Source organism: Dermacentor andersoni, chromosome 2 (genome assembly GCF_023375885.2).
Source record: "Dermacentor andersoni chromosome 2, qqDerAnde1_hic_scaffold, whole genome shotgun sequence".
NCBI classification, from domain to species: Eukaryota; Metazoa; Arthropoda; class Arachnida; order Ixodida; family Ixodidae; genus Dermacentor; species Dermacentor andersoni.
Window position 1 is genome coordinate 234,313,094 of NC_092815.1, and position 23,093 is coordinate 234,336,186.

Consider the following 23,093-nt stretch of genomic DNA (forward strand, 5'->3'; position numbering starts at 1 on the left):
TGTACCCGATCCTGGTGTTAAATTTATTTTTTGTAGTTTTCTTCCTGGACCTCCTAGTGGCCGTCTTATTGGCGTCGGCCTCTATTGTTGCACTTTCTACACTGTTTCTATCTATCCCTACGCCCTGAGGCGCAGCGGACCCCCTAAAGAAGCTACTGCTCGACCTGCCAGGCGCCAGCCGATCTCGGCTCCTAGCCTTCCATTAAAGTGGATGCCATCGCGTGTAAAGCCTCCGCCAAAGCCTGCTCTATGCACTTCTCTGTTTATGTCTGCCACTTCAGATCCTTTCTCCTGGCTTAGTTTTCTTATCTCACGATTAACAGCCACAACGTCCTTGGCAATTTCTCCGTTCCGTCCTTGCACCTCCGGCACTGTTCTTACCACGATCTGGACTTGCTGTGCTATCGCCCTTAAATCGTCAACTCCCTCCGCTAATCTTTCAACTACTATTGCGGCTTCACCATTCAAGACATCGTTTAGCCCCACCGCTACCACTACCAAATTGCGCTCTGCAACATTCTCAGAAAGCTCGCTTTTTGTTTCTCAGTACCGCGTCCATTGTCTTGCCTGGGAACGTCCCGACTGCTACCCGCTTAGCACCTTTTGCACGCTCCATTATAGCTCTTTTGCACCTCCTCCCCACCAATCCCCACCGATAAGCACTATGGCATTCCCTCCCTCCATCCTAACTTCCACATTATGCTGCCTCTTATCATTAGCTATGAGCTCATTCCTTGGGGTTAGCTTGTTCCCCTCCTCTACTCGCGCTCGTTGGCACCCCTGTGGCTGCAGCATCGCTTCACTCGGGGCGTGTTGCGCTGCTTCACTATAACTACGCCGATTCACCGGCGGCGAGCTGACGACCGCTTGCTTTGGCTCCCTGCCTCCCACTTCGCCTGTAGGGTCTACCCTACCTTCTGAGTTTTTGCCACCGCTTTGTTGTCCTGACCCGACATTCTCCGCTGCCCGCGTCTCAAGCGCATCGAGCCGCCTTTCCAGATCGGCGCTCCTTTCTTGCTCTTCCTCAAGCTCGGCAACGGTCCTTACTAACTGCGCGGCCTGGGCCCCCTCCACCTTGACGAAATTGTCAACTTTCGCCTGCAGTGTTACCCGCTTCTCCTGCTCCTCCCTCAGGTCAGCCTTAAGCTCTGCGAACTTAGCGGCCCAATTCCCTTCCAGTTTTTGGACGGCTTCCCGGACACCCTCGCACGACCTGCACGTGGAGCTAGACCCCTCCGCGTCTGCTAAATTCTAGAATTTAGTCTCGTCGAGGAAGCACCATCGCAGACACTCGTCGCACTGCACTTGCTCGCCGTCCCCCGCGGCCTTCACGTTCTTCGATTTCATCGCTAGGCCTACGTCCCTAAGCCCAACGAGCAAGTTCGCCAAATATCTCAAACAAAGCCGACTCCACCGCTATCTCAAACGAAAATAGAAAATGATCACTCCCTACCCCATGTAAGAATCCGAAGGGCTAGCTGAAAGAATTAAATAAGCCTATCAAATAGGTCCCTCCTACCACCTAGGCCTAACGGGGGAGCCGCCAGACCTAGACAAAGCCGGTACGTTTACTACTCTTACCAAGAATTCAAAATTGGCGCCCTTACTCCATGCATAAGGAAACACTTCAAAACACTAGCTAATAAAGATAAAAGAGCACTTCATAGAATTTCCTACAAAAATTACTTTTTTGTAGGAAACTCTATGGAGCACTTAGCTACCAACGAAGTCTCTGAAGCTTCGAGCGCAGGAGCGTCCGCGAGCAATCCAACCTCCATCTACTGTACTCGAACCAAAGACGGCCGCGAGCAATCCGTGTGGCACTGGATGGGTGGATGGATGTTATGAGCGTCCCCTTTGGAACGGGGCGGTGGGTTGCGGCACCAGGCTCTTGCTACTATGCTGCCTAATATCCTACCTAGGTTAACCAATGAAAAAAAAAAACACTATGAACTACCACGTCCAAATTTTCTGATCCCCTATTGCGAACTGTGCTTTTGTACGTCTCCGTCTTTTGTCATTTCCCTACTTCTCCTCCACCAATCCTCCAGTCGCCTCTTACTAATCTCTATTGCGGAACTGTTTGCTTTACCACTGCTCCCGCTGAACCCAAGGGCTTCAAGGAGGCCAGTGGTGCCTAAATCGACCGCTGGGTAGACGTCTTCACATTCTAATAAAATATGCTCCGTCGTTTCCCTAGCTTCACCGCAGCAAGCACATGCTTCTTCTTCCTTCTTATATCTCGCTTTATAGGTGCGTGTTCTAAGGCATCCCGATCTCGCTTCGAAAAGTAATGAGCTTCCCTTTGAGTTATCATAAGTGGTTTCTTTCCTGATTTCGTTTTTTCCTCTTAAGTAGTTACTCATGGCAGGTTTCTTTTCCATTGCCGCCACCCATGAGATTAATTCAGCCTCTCTGACTTTCCGCTTGACCTTCTTTGTTGCTGTGTTGCCCACCCCACAGGCCGCATACTTGCTGGTAAGCTTCCTAGTTCTTTTCCTCCACTGTGAATGAATTTTTTGCATGTACCGATACCTGAAAACTCTCCCAGCCCATTTACTTTCTTCCATATTCCTCAGCCGTTCTTCATACTCAATTTTACTGCGAGCTTCCCTCACTTCAAAACTAGTCCAGCCCATATCCCCCTGCACAGCTTCATTTGTAGTCTTCCCGTGAGCGCCCAAGGCGAGGCGACCCACTGACTTTTGGTTCCCGTCGAGTCCTGATTGTACCCCTGATTTAAAGTAAACAACCGCATTTCCAAAAGTAAGTCCTGGAACCATTACCCCTTTCCACATACCTCGGAGGACCTCGTACCTTGTGTATCCCCATAGCGCTCTGTGCTTCATTATGGCTGCATTTCTCTTCCCCTTGACTGTTATGGTTCTTTTCTAAGTTTCCATATACCCATTGCCTTCGTTTATCCATATACCAAGGTATTTATATTCTGTTACCCGAGGTATTTCTTGGCCCTGTATCTCCACTGTCTGTTCACTGTTTTCATTGAATACCATAACACCTGATTTTCTAACACTAAATTTCAAACCTAAATTGTTGCCTTCCTGCCCACAGATATTAGGCAGACGTTGCAAATCACTTTGCTTCTCAGCGAGCAACACAATGTCGTCCGCATAAAATAAACCTGGGAGTTGCTGCTCTATTACTGTACTGCCTGTTTGTATAAGAGATTAAACCCGATGTTACTTCCTTCTAGCGCCCTCTCCATCCTCACCATGTACATCATAAACAGCAGCGGGGATAAAGGGCACCCCTGCCTCAGTCCCTTGTTGATATGAACTTTCTCCACGCTCCTCATCCCTTCCCATTCAACGCAAACGGTATTGTCTAGGTAAATCTCTCAAAAGCTGTAGACAATCGTTACCTAAGCCTTCCCCTTCCAGAATATCCCACAAAATGTTGCGGTCTACGTTGTCGTAGGCTCCTGTAATGTCCAAAAAGGCCACATACAACGGTCTGCTTTCTGCTTTTGATATTTCAATACACTGAGTAAGAACAAACAAGTTATCATCCAAACGCCTACCTATTCTAAAGCCATTCTGAAGCTCTCCCAAAATGCCATTATTCTCTGCCCATGCTTGAAGCTTTAATTTGATTGCCTGCATTGCTAGCCTGTATATTACCGATGTAATGGTCAACGGTCTATACGAGTGAATTCTGTCTTTCTCCCCCTTACCGTTGTAAATTAAATTCATTCTACTTTGTCGCCAACTTTCTGGTATTCGTCTATCTTTTAAAGTTTTTTCCACTGCTTTCACCAGAGCTTCCTTACATTTTGGTCCCAGTTCATTTATCAGCCTAACGGGAACCTCGTCTAGCCCTGTGGCTGTGCGCTTAGGAATTTTCTCTTCCGCTTTCCTCCAGTCTAAATTTGTCAGCACCAGCTCCTTTTCCACTTGCGTCTCTTTCATGCTCTTTTTTTTCTTCAAATACAACCTCGTCCTTCTCTTGGAAAGATTCGGCTGTTACTTTTTGGATGTAATTTGTTGCCGCTTCTCCTTCCAGTCTGTTTTCATCTTCGTCTAGGATATGTTGTATTGTTGTTGACTTCCTGCCTAATAATTTTATGTGGTTCCAAAATATTCTAGGTGCGGCCTTCTTTTTCTCACGTATTTCTGACAACCAACGTTCACTTTCACCTTTTAATTTTGCTTGCACCAGTATTTGAACCATGGACTTTTTCTCCCGGTGTATTTCCCATTTACTGATTACTTAATCCTGTGGCAACTGCGCCTTCTTTGCCTGCCTGTGCTCTCGAGATGCTTTCTGTCGTTCGGTGATGGCTTCTCGTATGTCCTTGTTCCACCAGCTTTTCGGTTTCTTTTTTCCTTTCCAATGAACATGTTGTTTCTCTTTCCGCATTTCTGTCGTTACTACACTTAGAAGCTCACCATATTCCCACCCCTTACTTGGCGACTTGCCAATTTCTTCCTCCACTCTAGTGACTATATTTGCTATTTGTTCAGCGTTCAAATTTGGACTGGCCATTTTGCTTTCGTTGCTCTCTTTCCCAACTACATATCCCATTTTCAAAATGATGCGTTTATGGTCACTCCCTATGCTGCTAAACCCTTCCTCATCGATGACCATTTCTCTCAACTTATCATGAATTCCTTCTGTCATCAGACAGTAATCAATGGTCGATTGCCGGTTTCCCACTTCTCACGTGATCTGTCCTTCTCACTTAGGCCCTGTATTCACGATCACGAGGTTATGTTGCTCGCAAAGGTCTAGCATTGACTTCCCGTTATTGTCGGTATAGCCATCTAAATCCTGTATGTGGACATTCATGTGACCTAATAGGACAATCTCAGCACCCTTCCCGAAACCCTTAATATCAGCGCTTATGCATTCCACTAACTCTTTATTCTTCTCTGTGCAATTTTTTCCGGTCCACAAATGCGTAACTCCCAGCCAAGTTTCTTTCCCACTCACTGTACTTGATAACCAAAGATGCTCTTGACATTGTGAATTTACTCTTTTCCATTTGGCTCCCTGATGGATGAGCATTCCGACTCGCCCTCCCTTTCTTTCCGACTTAGTTCTGTTGCACCCTTCCCATACATAATTCCCAATAACCTGCGGCTCTTCTGAGCCTCTAAGGTGCGTTTCTGTAACCGCATACACCCCTATTTGTTCTCTATTAACTGCTCCTCAATTTCTGCCCACTTTTCCTTTCTTCTGCCGCGCTGCATGTTTATGTAGCTTATTGCACGGCGAGCTCTTGTTTTTGCTTTCCTCCTTTTTCTGTTATCGACGGCGATGCTCTTCTGATGCTCCCCCAGGGGACCTTCTTCATTACTACCTACTCGGACCTCCTGAGCGCTCGCGGGCCCCCACCCGTGTGGCAGCGACCTCTGGCGGCCATCGTGGGCATTCATTGCAGGCGGCGCCACGCTCGTCCATTGAAAAGGGGATACAATATGTACGAGGTCCTCCGAGGTATGTGGAAAGGGGTAATGGTTCCAGGACTTACTTTTGGAAATGCGGTTGTTTGCTTTAAATCAGGGGTACAATCAGGACTCGACGGGAACCAAAGGTCAGTGGGTCGCCTCGCATTGGGCGCTCACGGGAAGACTGCAAATGAAGCTCTGCAGGGGGATATGGGCTGGACTAGTTGTGAAGTCAGGGAAGCTCGCCGTTATCAGATTTGGTGGTCGTAGCTGTAGAGATGAACTTGGGACGACAGGACTGGGCGAGCAGGATTTAATTGCAGGATTTACATTTTAAAACAGGAGATACATTGGCTGACTAGCGCGACTCCCATATGGAGCCCGCAAGACTAACATACAGCAAACAGTTTACGAGCACACAGCTCACTAGTACATTTCTAGTATGACAGAGCACTCAGCTCCCGACAACGATCACGACACGAGCACTCTCTAGCAGCCGGCAAACGCTGCTTATAAGCCCTTGCTCGACGTCATAGTTCGGCGTCATTCAAGATGGCCCGCCCTTTTGGAGGATGGGGTGTGCCGACTTGGAGGGTGAGGTGTGCCAGCTTGGAGGATGAGGTGTGCCGATTTGGAGGATGGGGTGTGTCGGAGCAGGAATGGTCGGGAAGGTTCGTCCAAGCATTGTAAACTCGCCGCCGCCCCGCACTATGGCTCACATACACAAAGGCACACACATTCGAACCCATACACACAAAAGCTCCGGAGTCGACGACCGAGGGCTTCGTAGAACTGAGCTCCGTCTCGGGTGGCGCGGCCAAGTACTAATTTCCTGAGTTGATCGCGCGCCACGTGGCCGCCGGTCATCCGCAGTTTTCGGTACCGCCCAGCTTTCAGTGCCGACGTCAGAGGGCTTCGTAGAACTGCTTTGTCCCGGGTGGCTCGGCCAAGTGCCAATTTCCGGAGTTGATCGCGCGCCACGTGGCTGCCTGCCGACCGCAGCTCTCGGAAGGGCGCCCCGACTGGTGGGCTTGGAACACGTGCAGCGGGCTGAAAGCTGGCACGTTGCCACCCCGTATGGCCATTCTTAACAGCTCCTCCATGGCCCGGAAAATCTCGCCTGGCCAGTGCAGGCAACCGCTGGGCAGGAAGAGAATGGCTGGCGAGCAAGACGATGGCTTTGCTCTCTGCAACCCCTGCGTACTTGGAATGCCTTCAACCATCCTACAACAACTGACACAGAAGAGTCGACCCGGCAACACAATACCGCTCAGCGTTCAAACGCCCGGAATTAGCTGCTAACCCACCAGGCCTCCTATCACAATTTCCATGCAAGTCACTCAACTGGGAATCCCAAATTTTGCCCTAAAATTTCGTGCCGCCAAAGCGAGCGTTCACGTTCCTGAGTTCGACCAAACCCGACCGTCGCGCTGCACAAGAGTAAAGGTTTACGCAGAATTAAACCGAAGCCCTTCGAACACCAATACTCAATCATAACTTCAGCAGCATAACTTCGCGAACAGCCTGTTCCTACCCTATCACAGTGGCGTACTTATCTCATGTACGGCTGCCACTGAACCGTCTGGCCAACTCCACAGGTACGTCATCACAGACGCGCTAAGTTTGAGGTCCCTATTCCGAACACGTGCTTGCATCATACAAAGTTTTCATCACGCTGACTCACATTTGTTCCTTTAGTCCACACAGGACACGTTCCTTAAATAAACAACCAAATTTGCGTAACTTACGCAACACAGAGGAACCTTCGAACAAATGTGTCTTCTACTAACTAGCTCTTCGCACGCGTACTAGAGAAGTCAGAATACGGCTGCCTTCGACACACCCGAGCAACCCAGTCATAAACGTTCTGCTTCCTTCCGTCCACACAGGACACGCGCTAATGGACCTAAGAGCTCTTCTCAGTGCAAATCACGCACTTACTGAAAATCTACGCGCTTAACCTTAGAAAAATCAAAAACACCTAAAAAGAAAGAAGGTTAAATAACACACACGCGCGTTACGATAGGCCTCTCAACGATAACCTTGACCTTCAGGTTACTCACGCATACACAAAAAAAGAAAGCCTATATACTTATTAATGAACATATCGCGAGACTACAGGTTTAGATAAAACGCATCTTTCAAATCTCGGAGCTTCTCTAACGAAAACACAAACAAAGCTCAAACCTTACACATTGAAAGAAATCCCAGTCTCAATTCGCGAAAATTCTCCGATGCTCAAAAAATCTAACAAAACAACATGTTTCTACGGAAGGGCTCTTGGTCTCCCTTTCCAAACGCTTTCGTCTGACTCATACTTTGAGTCGGACCCGAGGTGGCCGCGGTTTGAAAGCTACTCTGGCTGCCGAGGAACAACAAAAGGGCTGACTCACTATCAGCTCCCCCAAGACGTTATGGTCTCCTGCCCATTTGCGTCCTCGCGCCCCGCTTTCAACATGACCTCGACTGACCGCGTCGCTACTCCCCACCTGGTCTCGTCTTGCCACCTTGCGCTTCTTTGTACTGCACGCTGAGCTTCGAAGAGAACGACGGAACGACGAGGAATTTGACTGCCCCGTGCCCTTTGTCCGCGTCCGTGCAGAACAAGCTTCTCGGTCCCCCTTTGACCGGTGGCTCAAACGTTTTCGATGCGTCAACATCGTCAGTGACGGCCGCACCTTTTTCCTCGCGCCCTGCCCTCTTGGGTCTCTCGCCATCTTTGGCGGCGCCACATTAGTTACCGTCTTTCGGTCTTTACCGCGCTTCTTTTTACGGCGCTTTCTCTTCGCACTCACTTTCATGTCGCCTTCTCGTGCCTCGTGCTGGCCGGTACACATTTCGTCGGCCCGGATCGGTCTCTTACCCGCACAGTCTGAGTGATTTACATTTAAATCTACTCTCACTTTGCCTCGACTGGCGGACAGCCCAACCGACTCTGGAACAATGCAGCAGGCTTTACTCGAGTTAGACAACTCGCACTCTTGCGAACTGCCCTCTACTACATTGCCCAGCTCACGCTGTGCATCTGCACACAGCCCGTCGGTATCGATCGCTGTCTCACGCGCACAGTCCGAATGATTAACAACTGAATCATCCCTATCTAGGCTATCTAGACTGGCGGAGAGCCGCACCGATCCCTGAACAATGCAGTTGTTCTCTCGTGAGCTACGGAGTTCGCCACCCCGAGAACTATTCTCAACTGCATCGTCCAGCTCGCACTTCACTTCTGCACGCAGATCTGACCTGACATGGGTGCTCGCGTCTGTCAAGTCCGTAGTATTCTGTACCTCGCTAACGACCTCGCTACCATGAGATGCGACGCACACGCGCGGTAACTGTGCCAATTTGTTCGCAGCTGGCCTAGCTGTCTCTATAGTCATCTGTTGGCACAGCACCTCGTCGCTCTCACTCTGGCCTTTAACGGCCTCTGCTGCCACTAAGGCTTCGTTAGCTGCTAGCACTTCGAATTCACTTGTGAACGTGCTGCTACTCTCACAGGTACTACTACTTTCCTCGGCTTTCGACGAAAATCTGCAATCTACTTCCTCACACTTTTGCTGCGTCCAGCCTACAGATTTCTCAAGCCGCTGTTGACTTCCTGCGTTTAGCTGCTGCAAATCCTGTATCTGTTTCTTTACTGCTGCAATTTCTTTTACAACCTCCTGCTGTTTTCGCTCACGCTCTTGGCATTTTCGCTCACGCTCTTGGCGTTTTCGCTCGCGCTCTTGGCATTCTTGCTTAATTGATTCCTGCTCCTGCCTTTTTCTTAGAATTCGTTTACCCATTTGTTCTATGAATTTCAAATCATTGTTACTTTCTAGAATGGTTTTAGGAATCTCTGATTCCTTCAAGTTCTCATCTACGTTTACCTCGATCTCCTCACACAACCACAACAGGTCAGCTCTCGTCAAACACATTAGGACCATGGTCGCTGCTTTAAGCTTTGGCTCTGCTGTCACACAATACTTGCTGCGATACCCACGCAAATCAAAATACTAGTAAAAGATCCCAGCGAATCAAATCCAAAAACACAGAGAAATTGAAGCCTGGTAAATCTTACAGCCAAAACCAAACGCTTACCCACTGAGGCAGCACCATATCACCAGTCCTTCCCCGCCGTATCCGGTCAGTTGCAAGAGGTGGCCAATCTCAAGTCGCCTCCAACTTGATCAGGATGCCGGTCGGTCACCATGTGCCAACGTCCGTCAGCTGCCGTTGCTGTCTCCGAGTCGTAGGCCGATCTAGGAGCCGTAGTCGGATCTAGAAGCCGCAGGCTGGTCTAGGAGCCGTTAAAGCCCCTCCATCCACGCGCCACCGCCGCTTTCTTAAGTAGCGACAACCGCCTTTTCCCCTCACACCAAATCCGGTTCCGGCATTTCCGGTTCCGGCATGTCCGGTTTTACGATTTCCGGTTCCGGCGTTCACGCTTCCTGGAGTTGCGCTGCGAGAATTTCCACTGTGATTGCAGACGATGGTGAGACGCCCGTGCTTGGCAACCGGTGGTGCTAATTTGAGTAGCTCGCTCTAGCCATTCCACCAAGCGTCATTCGTGTGCATCTACATGCTTGTTTGCGTACGCTGCGCCCGCACGCTTTGCCTGTCGCCCCTTTCTCTGACAAAGTGCGGAGAGCCATGGGCTGGGGCACAACACACGAACATAATTCGCCGTACACATCTGCTCGCGTCACAACACTAACACAATTCGCCGTACACCTTTGCACGCGTTACAACACGCGCGCACGCACCAATTCACTGCGCACCTCCACTCATATCGCACAAGAAAAGCACACTTGTTTTCACCATGTCACTGAATGCCCTCCACGCAAATTTGAACTTGTTATATTTCATAGCTTCACGTCATTGCAGTTCTTCACGCAGTGCACGCACTTGGGACGTTCGTTACCTTCGATCTGCCGTACGAGACAAGTTCAACCTCAGAATCAACAGCATAAACTCTATGCGTCTGCCGTACAAGTTGGCGTCGCGAACTCCTTCACTAAAGTCCCTCCATACGTGCTGGCTGGAGGGGATGTATGCTTCAAAACAAGAAGAATTCAAAGGGGACAAGCTGTTGTATTCCGCTGAAGTAGTAGTTTGCGGTCGCTGTTTTCCAAATGCACGAAAAACGGGAGCGGTCTCCAAGCACCCAGGCACTACATTCCACTGTACGTTGGCTCTCGTGGCACAACTTGTCGCAGGTTGACGCGAACCAGCGAACACGACCAGATCGCCGATTACAGTAGGCGGTGGTTCTTGGATGGAATCGCATTAACAGTTTCAACCGCAGCTGGTGCAATTAAAGCCTCTCCGTAGACGCGAAAGTAAACAACGCTAAAAAAACATAGGGTCACTTCCACTCGGAACAGGAAGCTGAAGCTACGTAAGTTCCGCTTGACGCCGGAAGCTGAAGGGGTGAGTGGGAGAGGAGCGTGGAGGAGGAGGGCAGGTTGGCGGTACTTAACCTGGTCGGCGGTGACGCGTGGATGTAGGGGCTTTAGGAGCCGTAGGCTGATCCCACCGCTGCCACCAGTTATCAGATTTGGCGGTCGTAGCTGTAGAGATGAACTTGGGACGACAGGACTGGGCGAGCAGGATTTAATTGCAGGATTTACATTTAAAACAGGACATACATTGGCTGACTAGCGCGACTCCCATATGGAGCCCGCAAGACTAACATACAGCAAACAGTTTACGAGCACACAGCTCACTAGTACATTTCTAGTATGACAGAGCACTCAGCTCCCGACAACGATCACGACACGAGCACTCTCTAGCAGCCGGCAAACGCTGCTTATAAGCCCTTGCTCGACGTCATAGTTCGACGTCATTCAAGATGACCCGCCCTTTTGGAGGATGGGGTGTGCCGACTTGGAGGGTGAGGTGTGCCAGCTTGGAGGATGAGGTGTGCCGATTTGGAGGATGGGGTGTGTCGGAGCAGGAATGGTCGGGAAGGTTCGTCCAAGCATTGTAAACTCGCCGCCGCCCCGCACTATGGCTCACATACACAAAGGCACACACATTCGAACCCATACACACAAAAGCTCCGGAGTCGACGACCGAGGGCTTCGTAGAACTGAGCTCCGTCTCGGGTGGCGCGGCCAAGTACTAATTTCCTGAGTTGATCGCGCGCCACGTGGCCGCCGGTCATCCGCAGTTTTCGGTACCGCCCAGCTTTCAGTGCCGACGTCAGAGGGCTTCGTAGAACTGCTTTGTCCCGGGTGGCTCGGCCAAGTGCCAATTTCCGGAGTTGATCGCGCGCCACGTGGCTGCCTGCCGACCGCAGCCTTAGAACACGCACCTATAAAGCGAGATATAAGAAGGAAGAAGAAGCATGTGCTTGCTGCGGTAAAGCTAGGGAAACGACGGAGAATATTTTATTAGAATGGGAAGACGTCTACCCAGCGGGCGATTTAGGCACTACGGCCCGTAGTGCCTAAAGGCTTGAAGCTCTTGGGTTCAGCGGGAGCAGTGGTAAAGCAATCAGGTCCGCAATAGACACTAGTAAGAGGCGATTGGAGGATTGGTGGATGAAAAGTAGGGAAACGACAAAAGACGGAGACGTACAAAAGCACAGTTCGCAATAGGGGATCAGAAAGTTTGGACGTGGTTGTTTATAGTGTTTTTTTTTTTTCATTGGTTAACCTAGGGCCGAATCTTATAACGGTTCGGAATACGAACCGTTCGCTTCGCCGCTTGCGTCACTAAATGTGCCACTCCCATGCCGGTGGTGGAAGAAGGGGAGGACGCGACCAATAGATGAGAGGGTGCCACCTCTGAAGTGTACGTCATTATATGACGCGCTAATCGAGGAATTGCAGAATGTTTCTGCTTGCTAAATAAATGTAAAATATAAATGAAATACTATACGCCAAGTTCTGAAGTATAAACGTGTGGCGCCTGGCGTTCACGCAATGCAGAAGTGATTTCAGCCGACAGGCGGTATAGCAAGCGTAAATACATTACGCTTGCTATACCAGAGCGCAACGCTATGTCGTCTGCTACCAGGAGCTCGCACGATGCACGCAACAGGAACGCAATGCCAGCACTTTTAAGTAGCGAGTGCGACAAAACCGTGAACTGGTTCTTAGGGACACTTTTACTAGCCGACTATATCAATTTTACTTCTTCTATCGCCCTTCATCATCGGCTCGGACATGACTCACTCGCCGCCGCGCTGCCGTTATCCCTGCTATCTGCCCCACGGCGCGTCGCGTGATAAGCAATGGAACTTGAAATCAAACATTGCGATACACGGGCCCTGCATTGCCTGCGCGAAGTAAAATCCAAGAGTGTGGTGCTGACGGTGCGCACTGTGCCGTGAAATTGAGGAACAAAGTGTTGCACTCCCGAACTAGAAAAAGAAGGGCAGCCAAATAAGAGATCTCCTCAATATCTTCCCATCCTGACTGTATAGTTTTTATCAGCCGAACGAAGGAAGCGTTGAAACAGCCTAGTTTGAACCCTTCTGATTGCTGAGCGGCGATCTGCGAGCTATCTACGCTGGCGATAGCACGGGGAATTCAATCTCACCTTGCAAATATCCCCTTGGCACTGGCTTTGAAGCGGAGGTCACGGGAAAGCTGACTCAGCCGTTCTACCGGCCAACACAGTAAGTACGAGAGCAACTTTGTGGACAGTGTCGGCAGCAGAGATCTAGGTCATTCCGATGAATACTTCACGTCCGACCGACCTCTGGGAGCTGCAGGCCGGTGGCGATGAACCGCAGCGCGCAATATTCTTTCCTCTGCGTGGAATGACCACTGGTACGCTTGCACCCGAGTCTCCTCCATTTAATAGCGTAGCCTGCAAAAGGTCTACTTAGAAAGCGGGCAGGGACGGTGAAACTCATTATCCGTCATTTCTTCGAACGCGTATCGCACTTTCAACCGTCGTTCATACTAAAAGAGCAACGCCAAGCAGACGACGAAGGCAAGTAATAGCCTCCGAAGCAACCAACGCACGCGCGCGCTACGCCCGCGTGTCTCCGGGGTCGCGCGACCGGCGCGCGCGGCCAGGGCCGCAAGCCCACAGCCAAGCCACAGCAACGGAACCCAAAGCGGACCACCCCTTCGCCGGTTCCTACGACCGGTTCGCTTTGAAGATGATTGACAGATGCGTGACGTATTCAAAAATTGCGATACCACCCCGCTGCCTCTGACGACCTGTGACGTAATCAAAATTTTGGCCAATCAGATGAGGCTAAAGGAACGGTTCCCCAACCGAACCGTTATAAGATTCGGCTCCTAGGTAGGATATCGGGCAGCATAGTAGCAAGAGCTTGGTGGCGCGACCCACCGCCCCGTTCCAAAGGGAACGCTCATGAGTCATAACATCCATCCATCCATCCGAAAAGAGCGGGTGCACGCACACTAGCCAGTACATATATTCTAGGCACTATAGCTATTATAGTATACTAGAATAATGTCCTAGTGGCGCTAGCAAGAGGGAGGGACAATGCGCCGGCTGAAGCAAATGCCAGTAGCCGCCGTCGTTGGCGCTGCTGTGCTTTTTTCTAGCTGCTGGCGCGCGGTCGAGCCGGCTCAGGCACGCTCTGCGGCTGTTTGCTCCGTACGTGTGTTTTCCGAGCCGTGTTACGTTCAACGTGGCCATGCTTGTGAAAAACAGTGGATGATTTGAAAAAAGAAGGCGTATCCCTGCATCTACGGCAGCACAGGAGGTTCGATGCCAAAAAGAAAGACGGACACCCATTGTTACGCTCCGGGCTGCCACAGCGATTATCAGGGCGCTCCGAAAGCGTCATTGTTCGCCGCACCAACGGAAAATTAACTTCGGAAGAAATAGGAGAGCGCAATCTGCGAACAGCAGACAAGCATCTCACTGTATCTTGAGCGGTATTGCATTAAAGCTTCTTTCTGGGCGAGTTGGTGCATATTTGACATAAAAATTGCGTGTTTGTTTCTCGTCCTTGTTATACTTTGTGGTTGCATGTGTTTGCGCTGTTACAATTTTTTATGTTCAGCGGTATGTGATCGCCACTTTGAGCCTCGAAACATTTGGAGGGATTACGTCCACATCATCAATAGCACCGAAATGCGACTTCCACGTGGGAAGCTGTCGCTGGCGCCTGGCGCGGTGCCTACCCTTCTGCCCGACTGCACGTCCTTCCTTTCTGTCGCACCTGTTGAAGAGAGGCCAGAAAGGAAGAGGCCAGCCGCAGAAAGTGCACCGATGGTAAGCACGAAGCCACGTAAGAGCGCACGGACCGCACGAAATGAAGAAAGAGCGGGAGATTGTCAGCTCCGCCAACCACTTCGCGAGATGCTGGTAGAGACTGCGTAAGATGAAAACGGACAGTTTGCGGAGAATGAACCATTCGCAATTAGCTCGCTCCAAGTAGTGAATGTTCCCTCAAGCTCTGGTGCCACTTTAACTGTGGCAACGACTCAGCCGTAGTTTTTGCGACAACGTAGGTACAAAAGCAAGAAAGGCTCGAGATATTGCATGAAAAATTCTGCATTTCAGTGGGCATGAAGACGAAGTGTCTGCTCAACTGTACTTTAGAGGTGCGTTGTGCCAAGACATAGTTGTACGCTCCCTTGCCGCTGCGAACCATTTGCTACAAGACTCTTAGAGCCGCATCATCTGCCAAGGAATAATGCCTGAAAGTGACTTTCATGACCTTTCACATGTTTTAACTCGAGGTTGCAGCCTGCTGCTGTGGTATTTGGGACTCCAGCATCCAGTGACAGACAGCCACCTAATTTTCTATATCGCTGGTTGTGGCGAGAAAGTGCATTTTAAAGACAGGCTGTGAAGCCTGCCTAAACTTGCTACTGATCACAAAATGGGCAGCAGGAAATTTGAGGCTTGCAGAGTTTACCATATGAAAGACAACGCTGGTTTGTCATATCCTGCCTCCACTATGTACAAGTTTATGATCAACTTGGACAAAGACTTCATAGTTTCTTTTAGTCTTCTTGAGTTGCACGCAGACAGTGTTTTAGATGTTTTAGGTGCTGTTAAAGCCAGGCTGCGCGCAGCATGTCCGTAAAAAACGCTTAATAACACGGACCGCCTCAAAAGCAGCGAATATGAGAGCAACCGGTCTGCTAGAAAAGGTTGCAGTGGCGACACCTGGTGGCGCCAACGGAAAGAGGCACGCATACTAAAATCTCATACTAAAATGTACCTCATACTAAAATGTGATGGTATCAACCCCGATGTCGATGCGGCCACAGTCACCCTTCCTGAGGCCCTAGGGTTCAGAGATAATGATAGTCCTGTAAATAAAGGTGCGGTGGAAATTAGCAAAAGGCGATTGGAGGATTGGTGGCTCAAAAGCAGAGAGGTGACATAAGGTTAAAAGGGTAGGAAGACGTATTTAAAGAAAATCGAGAAATTCAATAACACACAACACAGATAAAAATAAAAGGCAAAATAAAAATCTGAGTATGGTGGCAACTGCCATCGCCCCGTTTCAAAGGGGACGCTCCTACCTTCCATCCATCCATCCACGCGCACCCCTTTCCGGTTGTGTCACTAGGATAGGGTGGCTAGAATAGGGAGGTGTGAAAACCGGCCTCCGGAAGCTGGCCCCAAAACGCGTTCCTGCCGCGTGACGGCGCTGCCGGCCGGGGCGCCGTTTAGGGCGCCGTAGTTTCTCGCGGCGTCTGCATACCTCCGGGTGGGAAAATGATTTGGTAGCGCTTAGTTTTAGCGTTTGAATGCGTTAGAATCTGACCAGACTTTTTTCTCTACATTGTAGATGCTGAGAGAATTTAATGTTTCGCTGCTCTTATTCCACATGGAAACAGCGAGCACCGACTACGCAGCGGACACAGCAACGGTTTTTGCGACCACCTCTTGCCGAGATTAGCGCGCTTATGCCTTGCCGAAAGTATAGTTCATAGGAATCGCCGCGCAAGGCCAGCGCATTGGAATACCCTTGAATGTGTCGCCTGCACATAAGTCACATATTTGGGATTGTAACATTACTTTAAATTGAGGAAGGTCATGCAATATATCAGCATTGTGGTGAAGAAATTCTAGAAAGTACAAAGCGCTTGCGACTTAATACATGTTTATTGGAAATAACACATTTATTGCATAATATCACATTTGTACAAAACACAGGGCTTAACCTTCTTGGCTTTGTTGTGAATGACACACTGATTTACGCCTTTGAGGAAAAAGTGAATACGTGTTATGATATAAAACCTATAGACACCGAACCTGATCAGCGGAATGCTTCCTGCAGCCAATCTGTGGCACATTGGCTGCTAGAAGTAATAAATTCTTGACAACTTTTGCGTGCAGTCGCGTAGTGCTATATGCACGAGTGAACCTGTCCTCAAGTGTCTGAAAGGTTGTATAGAGAAACTGAGGGATACAGAAGCCCCCCCCCCATGTCCCCCCAGACTGAAATGCATAAGCTTGCATACTTCATTATAATGATGAACTGCGCAGGAGTGGGGTGATCATTGGCTCCGCTGGACTGTCTCACAATACGAAATGAACGCTCGAAGCAGTCCTGACTGAGGCGGGAAGTCATCAAGAACCCGAACCCAACCTTCTCAGTTAGATACGTCAAGAGGTCTTTAGTGGAATGTATGGTCACACGCAGACCTTCTGATGTGCCCTTGCATAAGAAGCCGAGCCCTTTGGCATGGGCCTCCCGCTGATCCAGAAATGCCAGCATGCTGTTAAATGCAGTTTCTTGAGCACTGCCACGTCTGAAACAACACGAAAAGCATTTACCACCGGCACACGAAAGTGAGCACAATTGCTGTGTGCATACCTCAAAGCTTCAGCTGGAAACCGTGATGTCATGGCTTCAATTGTTTGAGTCATCACGTCAGTGAACACCCTTGTTGGCTCCAGATTTGAGTACTGTTGCTCAATTTTTTCTTTGTGTAAGTCTATGGCGTGCACAACTGCACTGTTGAAAATATTGAAGGCCTGATTTACCCGCATCTTTTCAAATCCATTAGGGTATATGTGTGAATATGTCAACTTGGGTGCAACTTTCAATGTCAAGGCACTGCTGTCGACCTTCCATGTCGTTGCAATATGTTCACAGGGTGTCAAGGCATAGCGACAGCAGCTCACACCACCTACTTTAAAGAAAAACTTAGGAAACACGAGAAAAACGCAGCTGCACTGCACCGTGGCCTACGAGACTTGTCTGACAAGCTCACGGCGCCCCCGCGCTAGCCACCCTACCCGCGCCCCCGACGGAAGCGCCATATTTTCCCCCAGTGGGAGGAACGCGCAGCGGCGCCTCCCTAGGCAATGGCGGCGGCGCCGCGGTCTTCACACCTCCCAATTCTAGCCACCCTAACTAGGACATCATTACGAAGCGCGCGTATTTTGCAGCAGCTCGCTCGTTTACGGCCCTAGCTTAAGTTCTAAGCTGTAGCTGGTCGCCCAGCATTTCAGAGTAGCGATTGTACTGCTCGGACGAACGCTGGCCCTCCCTTCGACCGAAAGCATGACGGATGACAGCTACGCTGTCCAGCATTTTGGCGTCTCGCCCAAGAGTATTGTTGGCAGAGGTAAGGTGTTTTTGGCACGTAAAACCCCACAATTTTTTAGCTGTGGTAAGGTGGTAACATTTGCTCAAAACGCTGCAGCCGATGCAGTTTGTTTGCGGGCGCCGTCGTACAACTTGCAGCCGAAGATTATTGCGTAGTTTTCTTTGATAGTGGCGTCGCGAAAGGTGTATGATCGTACTGGGCCGGAGCTTATGATGTGAAGGCGTGGAGCAATTGCTCACGATGCGATAAAGTCGTTGCTTTTGCAACGATTGCTTACTGAGCTTATCAAAGTTGAATCTGATACTTAGTTCCCGTTCCGCGTGCTGCAAATCTGTGTGAAAGCTCCCACCCTCCTTGTTTTGTTGGTAAAACCGGCAAATCGTCCTGCATACGCCCGTCTCTTCTAGTTCGTATTTTTGACAAAATGAGCGTTCTGACGATGGCGGCAGCCAACGCCGAGACTGTCGTGGTGAACCGTGGTGGTTGGTCGTGCCTCGCGGACGCTCCTGTGGACGAGGCTTCAGCCTCGTGTTTTCTTTTGCATGGTGTTTTCTTTTGCATGGAGTAGGGGCGCAAATTTTGAATTTTTGGTAGGAGTAGGAAACGTACCGGCTTTGTCTAGCTCTGGCGGCTCCCCCGTTAGGCCTAGGGGGTATTTCTTCCAGCTAGCTCTTCGGATTCTTACATGGAGTAGGGAGTGATAATTCTTTGTTTTTGTTTGGGATAGCGGTCGAGGTCGGGTTTGCGTGAGTGATTTGGCGAACTTGCTCGTTGGGCCTAGGGACTGTTACGTTTCGCCTACGACGCGCGGAATAGCCGGCGCGGATGCAACGGACGCCGGGGCTTCGTTCTAAGCGGCGGACATTTTGGCCCGTTCGGAGCTCCCGCAAAGCCTCCCCGCCAAGCGCGTCCAGGCGTGTTTCAGTGCCACGTGTCTTCGTGTGTGCGTGTGTGTGTGTGTGCCCACGCTTGTCAAAGCGCGGCAGCCGGGGAGAGGAGCTCCCCAAGTGTGAAGCGAGGAGGTCTGACAGGCGCCAGCTCGGCGATGCGTCACTACACTCGTCTCAACATGTCTCTCAGCCTGTCCGGGCCCAGCGTCACGTGGTCTCGTCACGAGGCCTTCCTCTTGCCCTCAACTCCGAGAGTATAAGAGCAGCTGCCCCCGGACGCCAAGAGAGAGGCTCCGATTTCTTCTGTTGAGTAACGTGCACTCCCGTCTCTCCACTTCGGTCGACCTGACCGGCCGCTCTTTTGCGATGTTAGAATAAACAAGTTGTTCTGTTACCAGTTGACTCATGCTTTGCCGGGACCTTCGGATGCTTCCAGTGCCCCAGGCCGCCAGGCCAACGCTACCCTTGGGGCTTGCGACCCATTTGCAATAACGGGCGTCAGCACTGAGGTTCCAACAGGACGTAGGCCTAGCGATGAAATCGAAAAACGTGAAGGCCGCGGGGGACGGGGAGCAAGTGCAGTGCGACGAGTGCCTGCGCTGGTGCTTCCTCGATGAGTCTAAATTCCAGAATTTAGCAGACGCGGTGGGGTCTAGCTTCACGTGCAGGTCGTGCGAGGGCGTCAGGGAAGCCGTCCAAAAACTGGAAGGAAATTGGGCGGCTAAGTTTGAAGAGCTTAATGCAAACCTGAGGGAGGAGCAGGAGAAGCGGGTAGCACTGCAGGCGAAGGTTGAAAATTTCGTCAAGGTGGAGGCGGCCCAGGCCGCGCAGTTGGTGAGGACTGTGGCCGAGCTTGGAGAGGCGAAAGGAAGGAGCGCCGAACTGCAAAGGCGGCTCGACGCTCTTGAGACTCGGGCAGCGGATAATGTCGGGTCAGGACACCAAAGCGAGGGCGAAGTGGGAGGCAGGGAGCCAAAGCAAGCGGTCGCCAGGTCGCCGCCGGTGAATCGGCGTAGCTATAGCGAAGCAGTGCAACACGCCCCGAGTGAGGCGACGCTGCAGCCACAGGAAGCCGGGAAGCAGGGAGAGGTAGGAGAGAGTGAAAGGGTGATTATCGCTGGCGACTCAAACATGGCTGGGTGCTCAAAAGCAATTGTGGAGAGGGTGAAAGGCGACAAAAGAGTGGCGGTAGGGACATTTCCAGGGCAGACACTGGGTTCTGTCATGGAGTGAGCAAAAGAAAAGCTCACCACGGAAAATGCCCACGTGCGCAACCTTGTCGTAGTAGCAGGTGGGCTAAATGACGTCCTGAACAGGAAAGGGCCAGGACTAGCCCAGCGCTTGGCGAAGGGGGTGGACGACTTGCGCGAGCTATCCCCTCAGGTGCAGATCGTGGTTTGCACGGTGCCGGAGGTGCCTGTGCGTGACAGTCACGTACAAAGAGCCGTAATGGCTGCCAATGAGGCAATATGGAAAATGAGCCGAGAGAAAGGCTTCGAGGTTGTCGAAGTAAACAGGGAAGTGAGAAGTTGTGGTGGTTTTAAACGAGATGGGATCCACTTCAATTACAGGCTAGTACGAGAAGTGGGCTGGCGACTTGGGGGTCGCGCTCTTGCTTTTTTAGGGGGCCCGCGGGCGCTCAGGAGGCCAGAGTAGGTAGTAATAAAGAAGGTCCCCTAGGGGAACATCAGAAGAGCATCGCCGTCGATAACAGGAAAAGGAGGAAAGCAAGAACAAGAGCTCGCCATGCAATAGGCTACATAAACATGCAGGGCGGCAGAAGAAAGGAAAAGTGGGCAGAGATTGAGGAGCAGTTACATAGAGAACAAATAGGGGTGTATGCGGTTACAGAAACGCACCTTAGAGACTCAGAAGAGCCGCCAGTTATTGAGAATTTTGTATGGGAAGGGTGCAACAGAACTAAGTCGGAAAGAAAGGGAGGGGGAGTCGGAATGCTCATCCATCAGGGAGCCAAATGGAAAAGAGTAAATTCACAATGTCATCAGCATCTTTGGTTATCAGGTACAATGAGTGGGAAAGAAACTTGGCTGGGAGTTACGCATTTGTGGACCGGAAAAAATTGCACAGAGAAGAATAAAGAGTTAGTGGAATGCATAAGCGCTGATATTAAGGGTTTCGGGAAGGGTGCTGAGATTGTCCTATTAGGTCACATGAATGCCCACATACAGGATTTAGATGGCTATACCGACAATAACGGGAAGTCAATGCTAGACCTTTGCGAGCAACATAACCTCGTGATCGTGAATACAGGGCCTAAGTGAGAAGGACAGATCACGTGAGAAGTGGGAAACCGGCAATCGACCATTGATTACTGTCTGATGACAGAAGGAATTCATGATAAGTTGAGAGAAATGGTCATCGATGAGGAAGGGTTTAGCAGCATAGGGAGTGACCATAAACGCATCATTTTGAAAATGGGATATGTAGTTGGGAAAGAGAGCAACGAAAGCAAAATGGCCAGTCCAAATTTGAACGCTGAACAAATAGCAAATATAGTCACTAGAGTGGAGGAAGAAATTGGCAAGTCGCCAAGTAAGGGGTGGGAATATGGTGAGCTTCTAAGTGTAGTAACGACAGAAATGCGGAAAGAGAAACAACATGTTCATTGGAAAGGAAAAAAGAAACCGAAAAGCTGGTGGAACAAGGACATACGAGAAGCCATCACCGAACGACAGAAAGCATCTCGAGAGCACAGGCAGGCAAAGAAGGCGTAGTTGCCACAGGATGAAGTAACCAGTAAATGGGAATTATACCGGGAGAGAAAGTCTATGGTTCAAATACTGGTGCAAGCAAAATTAAAAGGTGAAAGTGAACGTTGGTTGTCAGAAATACGTGAGAAAAAGAAGGCCGCACCTAGAATATTTTGGAATCACATAAAATTATTAGGCAGGAAGGCAACAACAATACAACAACATATCCTAGACGAAGATGAAAACAGATTGGAAGGAGAAGCAGCAATAAATTACGTCCAAAAAGTAACAGCTTAACCTTTCCAAGGCAAGGACAAGGTTCTATTTGAAGAAAAAAAGAGCATGAAAGAGACCCAAGGGGGAAAGGAGCTAGTGCTTACAAATTTAAACTGGAAGAAAGCGGAAGAGAAAATTCCTAAGCGCACAGCCACAGGGCTAGACGAGGTTCCCGTTAGGCTGATAAATGAACTGGGACCAAAATGTAAGGAAGCTCTGGTGAAAGCAGTGGAAAAAACTTTAAAAGATAGACGAATACCAGAAAGTTGGCGACAAAGTAGAATGAATTTAATTTACAAAGGTAAGGGGGAGAAAGACAGAATTCACTCGTATAGACCGTTGACCATTACATCGGTAATATACAGGCTAGCAATGCAGGCAATCAAATTAAAGCTTCAAGCATGGGCAGAGAATAATGGCATTTTGGGAGAGCTTCAGAATGGCTTTAGAATAGGTAGGCGTTTGGATGATAACTTGTTTGTTCTTACTCAGTGTATTGAAATATCAAAAGCAGAAAGCAGACCGTTGTATGTGGCCTTTTTGGACATTACAGGAGCCTACGACAACGTAGACCGCAACATTTTGTGGGATATTCTGGAAGGGGAAGGCTTAGGTAACGATTGTCTACAGCTTTTGAGAGATTTACCTAGACAATACCGTTTGCGTTGAATGGGAAGGGATGAGGAGCGTGGAGAAAGTTCATATCAACAAGGGACTGAGGCAGGGGTGCCCTTTATCCCCGCTGCTGTTTATGATGTACATGGTGAGGATGGAGAGGGCGCTAGAAGGAAGTAACATCGGGTTTAATCTCTTATACAAACAGGCAGTACAGTAATAGAGCAGCAACTCCCAGGTTTATTTTATGCGGACGACATTGTGTTGCTCGCTGAGAAGCAAAGTGATTTGCAACGTCTGCCTAATATCTGTGGACAGGAAGGCAACAATTTAGGTTTGAAATTTAGTGTTAGAAAATCAGGTGTTATGGTATTCAATGAAAACAGTGAACAGACAGTGGAGATACAGGGCCAAGAAATACCTCGGGTAACAGAATATAAATACCTTGGTATATGGATAAACGAAGGCAATGGGTATATGGAAACTTAGAAAAGAACCATAACAGTCAAGGGGAAGAGAAATGCAGCCATAATGAAGCACAGAGCGGTATGGGGATACAATAGGTACGAGGTCCTCCGAGGTATGTGGAAAGGGGTAATGGTTCCAGGACTTGCTTTTGGAAGTGCGGTTGTTTGCTTTAAATCAGGGGTACAATCAGGACTCGACGGGAACCAAAGGTCAGTGGGTCGCCTC

At 49.8% G+C, this 23,093-nt stretch overlaps 1 protein-coding gene across 2 annotated transcripts in view; it reads left to right on the forward strand.

The window, feature by feature from the left end:
* The first annotated feature begins 17,661 nt into the window (after positions 1-17,661).
* The window catches only part of LOC126539946 (protein MIS12 homolog), a 55,467-nt gene continuing 50,035 nt past the window's right edge, over positions 17,662-23,093 (forward strand). Inside the window, exon 1 of one of the 2 annotated variants that reach the window (XM_055075727.2) lies at positions 17,662-17,926. In XM_055075727.2, the coding sequence (XP_054931702.1) occupies positions 17,863-17,926 (64 nt within the window). In that variant the 5' untranslated portion in view covers positions 17,662-17,862. The remainder of the gene's footprint in view (positions 17,927-23,093) is intronic. The other variant, XM_050186769.3, reaches the window with a different exon arrangement.